Source organism: Tribolium castaneum, chromosome 9 (genome assembly GCF_031307605.1).
Source record: "Tribolium castaneum strain GA2 chromosome 9, icTriCast1.1, whole genome shotgun sequence".
NCBI lineage: Eukaryota > Metazoa > Arthropoda > Insecta > Coleoptera > Tenebrionidae > Tribolium > Tribolium castaneum.
In genome coordinates, this window is record NC_087402.1 from 5,906,151 (window position 1) to 5,916,534 (window position 10,384).

Here is a 10,384-nt window from a genome sequence, read left to right on the forward strand (position 1 = left end):
ACTTTTTTAGCAATTCAAAATAAATAATGGACTACACATACTGGAACACCTGTATTTAAAAAAATTTCGAAATTTTACCAAATACGGTTACAGATGCAAAAAAAAATTTAGGAAGTCAGTAGAAGAGAATAAAATTTCCTACAAAAAAATAAAGAAAGACCTATCTTGAACCATTTAAGGCCTAAAGTCATTCAAAAACATTCAAGCTTCATTTAGCTAGTGGTAAAATATTGGTAACTTAGTTTATACCCAAATCGTTGAGGATAGAAATATGGTGTGGCGAACTTTTTTAAAGAAAACTTAATTCTCTACAAATTTCTTCCTAACGTTCTTCTTGTATCTTTAACCGTATTCACAGCGTCTTGAAAAATACATGACGAAGCGCAAATTTTAAGTATTTTCCTCATGTTTTTCATGAAACTTTTAGTCGTTAGTCTATTAAGAATATAAAGCTCAACATTTCTGCATTTTTTTCCAGTAATTAGTGAATTGGTTGTATTTAAATTAATTTAAAACGAATTGGCGCCCTCATTTTTACTCTACCGTACTATTTTTTTGGATTTAAAAAATCCTGCGTTTCGTCTCTTAAGTTATAGTGCTGGGTAAAAAAACTAGCGGCAAAATTGCAATTAACTGTAATATATCAGAATACATTTCAATTTACAATATTTGTTAATGCACATTAATAAAAATATGTCATATACTAGTCAACGCATTGTTCACAATCAGTCATTATTTGTTCATGAAATTAAATTTAAAGACGATTCAAAAACGCGACCGAATCGTGATATGTTGATAAAAAATCCTCCACCCCAATAAATAGTCTTTAGGTAACGAATTTAAAAATAAATTAAAGTTAAAATCGCAAGTAAATACATAATCTTGAACACATGATGTATCCTATTCAATCTATACATTTGAAATGATCGAACGCTTCATAACTACACCTAAAAAAATACCAATATACAATTTTAAAACTTGGTTTTGTTTTTATTTACAATTTCAACTAGTTATGGCGAAAAAATCTAGAGTAAAAGTCATGGTTATATGGACACGATTAATTGAGCTATTAAACACAACTTATTTGGTTATTATGGTTATAACAACCTTTGGCCCTAAATTATAGTTACAACACCTAATTTTGTTTCAAGCCGGTTTGACGAAACTAGCAGGAAATAATCCCGTTCTTCCCGTCCTTTGCAGCGTCCCTTTATACCACCCGTCCTCCCTCTTCTTATGGACATAAATCAGATCGTCCTTTTGCAACTCCAATTCGTACTCGCTGTTCGGCGGATACGGAATTTCGCACCGGAACAGTTCATGGACCGTTTGCACCCCTGTTTTGGTGCGATTTCCCGCGTCCAGAGAATTCGACTTTCGATGGTGATGGATGTCCGGACTGGAGCTTGAGCTTCCGGCCGGATTTTCTGCTCTATAATATCCAATCGCGTCAAAAATGCACTTAGGAGGTGTTAGTAACGTTTATGTACACACACACAATGAAGCAAAGCAAGCAATTTGTGTGAAAAAGGTTACGTATTACGTGCAAACACACCTTAGATTGTGCGTAAGAACACTGGGACGTTCTTTGTGTTTTAAACGTTGGGAAGTCGAGCCGAAAAGGCGGTGGTGTTCAACAGGCTGAATTTGCAGCAGTTGACTCGGGCATGATCCAGACCTAAATAAAACACTCACTTACATGCACAAGCAATGTTAAGACAGCGGTTTTCCACACAAGTTTCGACCTTGAACATTTAACAACACATCTTTATTTTTCATTAAACAAAACACCTCACACCAAAAGCCGAAACTACCAAACTACATCACAAGAAAACTATTTTTAGTAATTTCCTAAAAATAGTGCCGTTGAGAATTTAATTACAAAGAAGACTCGAACTTTAGTTCGAAAGAAAAGATCACATTTTGGAAGAGAATAAAGTCCAAAAACCAGGAAAAACGTTTCTCTAAATCAATATAATTTAAATGATGCTGTTAGCCAATTGACCCGTTTGAAATACCCTGTTCTGCAATCATTGAAGTGGACACAAGGAACGTTAGTAATTAATTCAAGTTATAAGTTTATCGAAGATATTACTCGAATAACGTAGATGTAATTTAAAAAAATCCTAAAATGTATAGGTAAATAGTTTACAATAAAAAAAATTAAAAAAATAGCACCAAAACATGATTTTGATATTTTGCTGTCCCGTCCGTTATTGGAAACATATAAATGTTGTCATTATTTCTTACGTCGTTAAAAAAGACAAAGACTTTTTAATCTCCTCTGTCTAATTCTGATACTGTTAAAGTCTTTAATAATTAAACCAGTCTGAATAAATTTTTTAGAGTTATTTTCATACACGTTTTTTTTTGTTCCGTCCGTCATGTGTAAAAAAAAAGTAAATCAATCATAAGTCGTTACACATTGCCTTGTTCTTTCGTTTCGTGGTTTCAAAAGTTCCACCTTTAACAACAAAAATGGGAGTTTTTTTGTCCCGTCCGTCATCAATTTGTATTTCTTTTTCCTTCTCGCAATTCAAGTTTTACAAATGAGGATCCAATTGTACCAGCTTGACTGGTACAAAGAAAAATTCACTTCTACTAATACTGTTCACAAAAATTGAAAACGAAATCTAAAAATGTGTACACTGTCCCGTCCGATAAAATGGAATGGCTGTGTAACAAATTTCATAAAAATCGATGAGTCCATTAAGAAGTTACTAAAGAAAAACTAAAATAATTTTTGAACTTTAGCATCCTCTAACTTTTAAATGGTGTAAATTGGGCGAGTCGCTTTATTCTGACCTCAGAATGTCTCGTTCTTTTTTGTCTTCATCTTTTTTTATACCCCGCATATTAAAAGAAAATTAAACTTTTAAACAAGAAAGTGTAAGGTACTCATAAAAAGTTGTAGAAAATTAACTTTTCTTTAAAAAAGTCCGCGAGACCTGCGAACCCTTATCTCTTCTACCGATGGAGTTTAATTGCTTTAAAGAGTTCTCCAGGCATTCAAAATGAAACGAATCCGTCGCTTGAGCGACTTTGGAACATAAACCGGTGAAGAATGAGATATGATTGGACTTTTTGTAGAAAATTTAATTCTCTAATAACTTTCTTAAAACATCGTTTATCTTTTAACTGTATTCGCAACGGACTTAGAAATACAAAACGACGCGGAAATTTTAACTAGTTTTTTCTCATGTATGTCGTGAAAATTTTAATTTAAATTTTTCTAAACTTATTTTGAAGTTAATACTTAATGTCTCTGCTTCTTTTTCAAGCATTTGTGAACTACTTGAATAGAAATTAATTTAATACAATTTAGAGTCGAAGGTCTAACGCACGAAGCACCTTCATTTTTATTCCGCAGCACTAAATTTTTGGGTAGCAATTTTTTTAACTAACGTAACTGTTTGTATTATAGAAGTATTGTTCTTATTATCGTATTTTTTTACAATGCTTTATTTGACAACAAGGGACTAATTACTTTATAGACAATTAATGAAAGTTCATGTGTGGTTCAATTGATAGGACAGGTGGTTAAAAGAACAAAATACATTATTTAATTATGTAATAAAATTATAATCCACTTCAATTGCGTTATAGTTATCCACAAATCAATCGGAAGAAAATTAAAAAGCTTCAATTGGGGAAATGATCCAAACACTTTAATACCGCTAATCAAACCAATTAATCTATTGGAACACGCTTGGCATTTTCTTAATTTGTTATTAAAGCAAAAAGCAAACAAAACCAAGTACATGCAAAATAAAAACTACAGTTTTTCTTTATATACCTGACATGTACAGGATGAGCTGTAGCAACGCTAACTGAGTCTTCAAAGACAGGATTATCCATAGAATATGAGGATGGAGGTGGTGACTTGGATCGTTTAATGCTAGTAAGTCTACGCATTAAACCAACAGTACCCTTTTCTTTACGGTCCTTGCACTGCCGGACATACCACTTATTTGCTTTTTTGAATCAAATTTCGCAGCTACTCAACGCAAATGTCAAACAAAAATTTCCAGTGCAAAAATAGTACACGTTATAAAAGTTTGATATTTGCGTTGCGCAACATTTTCTAACAATAACCGATCGATTAGATAAATTTATTGTTCGAGACGTTAGTGAAAGTAATCAAAACTACAACAACCAAACGCAAAACAGACAAACGGTTAGACAAACGACAAAACAAACCTTATCTGCAGGCTTTGCAACAGTCGCACTACCCAAACTCAGATGAGTCGTGTTCACACTGGACATAACAGCGCTACTACTACGTCCTAGAGGCACGGCGGCATTATCCTGCTGTCCATGCCAGCTGGACGAAATAGTATTTGTTGCGGTAGCAGGACTAACAGAACGTGGCGGCAACTCAGGAGGTAAAGTGTTATAGGTTTGGCGTGGCGAAGACACACTTTTACCACTCCTTGTAAAACTTACGGCAACTTTCGCATCGGACGAACTCAGCGACGCCTTCGACATGTGCGCCACGTAATTCCCGGGAAAAACGCCGCATTTTTGCGTACGGTTCGAGGTGCCCTTGTACCAGCCATCCTGGCACCGTTCGGTCACCATGTAGATGCCGCCCTTGCGCAGCTCCAGCTCGTCGGCCTTTTGGGGCTTGTAGGGGTACAAGGCCACGTACGGAGCTGGGAGTTTGATCTCGTCCTCGGGCTTTTTGTGGCTGTGGCTACTCGGCGACGCTGTTTCCGCAGCCACAATTTCGGCAGAATGCCGATGAGTATTTTTGTTGTATGTGGCGGGGGTCAAGCTTGTGAAACTGTGGCGTTTCTCCTTGTTGTGTTGGTGGCTTGGAGCGGTGTTCGGGGACCGCTGGGGCGCACTACAAGCCGGGGAGTTTAGCAAAAGGTCGGGTTTCCTAAAGAAATTGTAACTAATAAGAGTCCTAACAAGTAAATGTGAGGACAAACAATGTTTTTTATTAAAGAACACAGAAAGGGTAAAAATATTTGTCCAAAGATTTAATTGTTAGGGCTCGTACAAAGAAAACGTACTGGACTAGGGTCCGGGCGAGTGGTGGCTGCGTCCTAGGCGGCGGAGAGGCCGGCGAAGACGGTGCCGTGCTCGAATTCGAAGAGGTGTTGCTGGAAGACACATTCGGTGTAGTGGTCGAGGAGCTGCCAGAGCTGACGGTGGAGCTCGAATCGGACGTTGCTAGACCCTGGTGGACTGGTGTTTGTTGGACGAAAAGTTGTTGATTTTGCGTTTGTTGTGGCACTATTGTCCTCGAATGATCCGTTGGTATCAGCGGAGTGCTGTCTTCGGTTGTAGGCGTCGGAGGAGCGACCCTTGAAGGTCCAGGTTGTGCGCTGTAATCGCAGTTCTACAATTACAGTTGCGTGTATTTTAAGAAATACTTGCTTTGTTGATAACTTCATGAGCGAACGTGCTAAACTATTCAATTCCACGAAAGTGAGAGGAAAAATTCCGATACGTCCGTCAAGTTTTCCTTCGGCCCAGTTTTCGTCTACTCTTCTTATAACATTGATTATGTCGCCTTCTTTGAATGTGAGACATCCTTCTTCCTCGTGTTTGTCGGTTTGGAAATCGTAGAGGGCTTTACATTGAGGAATGTGACTAGGTAAAGGAGTTATGATCTGGAAACACGAATTCGTAGAACGGAAAACCAAACCCAATCGATTTAATACCTGGACGTAACTTAGGGGAAATAGACCTTGTTTTCCGCCACATTCTCCTTGATACCAGTGAGCATCGATTCGTTTTCGAAGAAGTATTACATCGCCACGTTTAAAACTCAAATCGCTGAAAGAAAAACACCATCAGTTTGTACGAACAAAATTACTGCAATAATTTCCTCTATTTATTTATCTCTCGTTTCCGCACCTAACTGTTAACTTTTCTTCGTTTTTCCATATTTATGAACACGCTCGCGCGTCAGACGTCTGGCGCGACACAATTTTTTAAATAATTCAAAAGAAATAAACATAAGCGAGGCGAAATTACAGGGATCGGGGACGATTCAAGGTCTGCGTTTTCAAACGACCCTATTTGCAATTTTCGTTCGGATTCGTGATTGAAAACAGAACATGGCGAAAATAAATTGGGAAAAATAGTGCGCTCCCGTTTCCGTTTTCAAATGACTTTGAACATTTTGCTCATAAACGTCGTCCAGAAAGTAATTTGCATAATTTGGTATTCGTTTTTTCTAAATAGCAATGACTTGAGTCACTTTCGGCAAAATCCCATTACGCAAAGGTAAAATACAGAGGTAAATAAACCCCACGTAGCTAACGGATTACTGAATAGTTTTATTAAAGCAAAAATAGAAATTTGTTAACAGCGATAAAATTGCACAACAGACCTAATTGACTGATTGGTTCTCATATCAGAAGTGGCACAAATATTGTTTTCTACCCATTTTTATTGGTATTGTGTGATGTAGATAAAGTAAAGTTTATGTAAGCCGTAGAAAAGTTGCGTGCGTTTTATACAAACCTTTATCAGACTTTATTTTTTATCTGACTTCATAATGCCAACCTGAGTACAGGCCCTTGAACGAAGACTTCATTTATCAACTATATTTAGACCGAAAAATAAAAACTTACGACCCTTCTGTATTATCAAACCAGACAAATTATTCTTGTAGGGATTAATTTATTAATATCGATTTATATTTTCGCATTTCAACTTTTGATAAAAAAGACAAAGAAATATGTTTTGGCTTCCTCTATAAAAAGTGTAACACAGCTTTACTAAGTTGTCTAAGCACCAAAAATAATTTTCCCTTATACCAAAATTAAATCGATAATTTTAACCCCACAAGAAGATTACTAAAAATAGAGAATGAAGCCTCAAAAGCGCACCCGTGGTTACATTTTATTTCAAAAACGTACTTTTTCCCGGTCAGTGGAGTATATAAACTGTTTTATTTCGATTTGTTTGTACTAGGAAATTACATTTTAAACACTTTGAAAAACATAAACCGTTCCGTCAGTCCAAAATAGAAAAAGTCAATTTATTCACACAAACAAAATTTAATTTAACAAAGTAACCAAAACAATACTACGGTTTATTCTGTTATTCATGTCATTAAAGTCTCATTATAAGGAAATTATCATATCCCTTAAGAAAAGCACAAACAAACCCAAAAATTACCAGCAATCGAGAAACCGGGAAATTCAAAGCTCGTTTATGTTTTATGATAAAATTAAAGCAAAATTACGAGTAGATAAATATAAGTTACAAATTTATGTTGACCCATCAGCCACTATTATAATGAACATTAGTCATTTCATTTTGAATATATAGACAAAGGATGCCCTATTACGGCATGAGATTTATAACTGATACATATTAAATTAGCATAGCACATCAGCATTTCATTCTTCTATCACCGTGCCAGTAATTAATACGTAGCGAAAAAAAAACAAAATTGTCGATTTAATAAAAATATAATATATTTTTTTTAAGTAAAGCACATATTTCGCAAAGAGGGTTAGTGAACTATTTTATAATAAATTAAAAACCTGTTAATAATGTTTGTGTGTTGCTTAAAAAGCCAACATAATTAATAATTAATAATTCTTTGCAGTAAAGAAAGTAAAATACTTTAATAAATTTGTATTTTTTTTTTCATATGGTTTATCAAAAACTGAAAAAATGCCGATTAAATTGTACTTTTCTTTTGAAAACACCATAATCCTAGACAATCAGTACAACAATTTGTTCTGTTGTGTTGTACTATTTTTTGTATTTTTATAATTGTTTTATAGTTAATTTTTCTTAGCACGCAGAACCTATAAGTAGTCATTAACTACGCTGCCAAAAAATCTTTGGAGATGACCATTTTTTTTAAACGTTCAGGAAATTTACGTATTTTTTTGCTTTAAGACTGCGATAAAAAAAAATTAAGTCCCTTTCAAATAAATTATTGGAACACTGAATTGACTCAAATCACACAAAATGTATTTTTTATTTATTCTAATTCAGATTTGGATCATAATACAAAAATTTAACAAATTCTTTTTTACTCTCCAATATTTTATTAAAAATTGATATATTTTTTAACAATAAAAAAAATCTTCTAATTCTCACAGAAGATACCAGAATACCTATCTGTGCTAAAGTGACAATCTTTTTTTTGAATAAATGCAGAACTAATATAAAAAAAAATAAAAACAAAAGCTGTATTTTTTGTAAAGAAAAGATGACAAGGGCGGCACTCAGAACTTTGCAACCCGGCGGCTGTAGGGCTAGAAACGGCCCTGATAAAACCTTAAAAAATCCACATTGTTTTATGTGTAAAAGAGACTAAAAATTTGATCATAATTAGCCTGAAAAAAAACACAAGCTGAAAGTACGAAAAATTTTTTTTATTTTATATAAGTTGGTATAACCGACAAATCTGCACATTGTTTCAAGTACTAAATATTGCAATCTGTAAATACCATGTTCCAATAGTCTAGAATCGTATTTAGCAATGTTTTAATTTCTTAAATTACTATCATTGTTAAATAAATTTAAATAAACAGTACGCGAATTAATCCGAAAATGCTACATCCAGTTTTTATTATGCATCGAGCATTTTCATCTCAGACGAGTGAAACAAAGAGACGAGATGAAAAATCTTAGAAATTCATGCAATTTGTAAAATGTAGAATATTTCTATTCAAATACAAACATCTGCGTTTTTGCGTTGATAATCTCTCAATCAATCGATTACACAAGTTAATAAAGTCAATTTTGAATGCTCCTGACGTCACCAATTGACTAGGGGATGCCGAACCCAAGGTTAAGAAGTGAAATACTTTCGTTTTTCATTTGGGTCATTGGTTTTCGGTCATGTATCCACCCTCGGAGACACACCCCTCGCTCCTGCCTTTATCAGACTCGGTTTGTGTGTTCATTGGATTAAACAATATTGGATTTATGATAAGTGGAGTTTCATCAGAGCCAAACTAATTAACTCACCCCACTTCCTTTGGTTCGTAATCGTAGAGAGCCTTGGCGTAGGGCTGATGGGGCACCAGCTGCGGACTGGTCTTGTTATTGTTGATCTTCTGCTGCTGGTGCACCGGCGTGTGATGCACAGCAGGTGCTTGAATGCTCTTCGGAGCCCTTTGTTGCTTCTTCGGAACGGCATTGTTCTTCATTCCCTCGAGGATCCGCATCAGGAGCACGTTCGGGGGCAAGTCGTCCACCTTCGAATTGACGAGGATGCGGCACTCGGGGCAGCGCAGCTCTTTGTGCTTGTGGACGATCTCCTGGAGGCACTTCCGGCAGAAGGTGTGCTGGCAGGGCAGCACCTTGCTGGAGGTGTCCAGGCGGTCCAGGCACACGGAGCATTCCAGGAGGTCGTTGAGTGTTCCCTCGTCCATGCCTCACGCCAAACTGATAACTGATGGGCGATAATCCGAGACAATGTGGGAGATTATCAGATAGTGGAGAGCACTAGAAATAACACAGCGATTGCGAGTGATCGACATTTGTAACACTAGTGCTGGCTTCCGCCACTTCCGGTTTAACACAGTGGCTCAGTCATCGTTGGGCGCGGTGACCGACTACGAACTCATAACAAGCAACAACATGCATTCTTCCTTGCGCATTGGCCTACGCGGCGCGAGGGCGATCGAGTTTAATCCCCCCAATGATTTTTCCGAAGATTGGGATGAATTTCTGGGGGCATGCGTCGAAGAACTGGGAATAAGTACCAAAACCAACCAGAGCCAAAGCGCACTTGAGCCAATGTTCAAGAACTTTAACCACGGTGGCGTGGTAGCACTGGAACGCGCTCATTCAAAAACGACAAGAAACATCTTGTTCTAAACACTTGTATTCATTAAACAGTAAACCAATTTACGAATATGGGAATTCTGTGTTACTATCAGAAGTGTTCCTAATACAAAAAAAATAAATATTTGGTGAACAAAGCAAGTTTTTATCTTGTTCGAGATAAATTTGCAAATAAATAATCAGATAATGATAACACACAGTGACTCAGAACTATGACAATCTTGGATTATTTTTAAAGCAACATCTTGAATATCAGCAACTTCATACATTTTCTTGAGCACGACGGCGTAGCTGGAGTGCTTGAAATAGAGCAAGTTTTTTAAAAGACCAGTTATCCACAAATACTATACGTTATTTTTTTGTTGCAAACATGAAATTATAAATATTGATATTTTTGATGAAATTGATAAGAGTGACCGTTTCCGAGTCATAAGCAGAAAAACAAAAAAAGACACCTTTAACCCCCTCCCCCTACTCGAGCTCGCCGCCTATCTTCGGAACTTTTCATATATGTCTACCCAAGTGTAAAAAAAGCGTTTAAAAAAAATTATAACTCTAGTAATTTTTTCCACCAATCGTCTTATTTTTTTCTAATTTGACTGGG

The 10,384-nt window shown here is 36.1% G+C and overlaps 1 protein-coding gene across 8 annotated transcripts; it reads right to left on the reverse strand.

The window, feature by feature from the left end:
- Positions 1-619: 619 nt before the first annotated feature.
- POSH (Plenty of SH3s) lies at positions 620-9,849 on the reverse strand. Of its 8 annotated transcripts, none has more exons than XM_015979442.2 (8): positions 8,959-9,848; positions 5,676-5,790; positions 5,389-5,624; positions 5,022-5,336; positions 4,447-4,885; positions 3,797-3,951; positions 1,556-1,678; positions 620-1,432 (listed from the first exon to the last, which is right to left on the reverse strand). In XM_015979442.2, exons 1-8 carry the CDS (start codon positions 9,363-9,365, stop codon positions 1,147-1,149), a joined length of 2,076 nt encoding a protein of 691 aa, XP_015834928.1. In that variant the 5' UTR covers positions 9,366-9,848; the 3' UTR covers positions 620-1,146. The 8 variants fall into 8 exon arrangements, 6 of the variants coding, with proteins under 6 accessions (XP_015834928.1, XP_008192210.1, XP_008192211.1 ...); XM_008193988.3 differs by having other exon boundaries at positions 4,201-4,885; XM_008193989.3 differs by having other exon boundaries at positions 4,201-4,849; positions 8,959-9,846.
- Between the last annotated feature and the right edge of the window lie 535 nt (positions 9,850-10,384).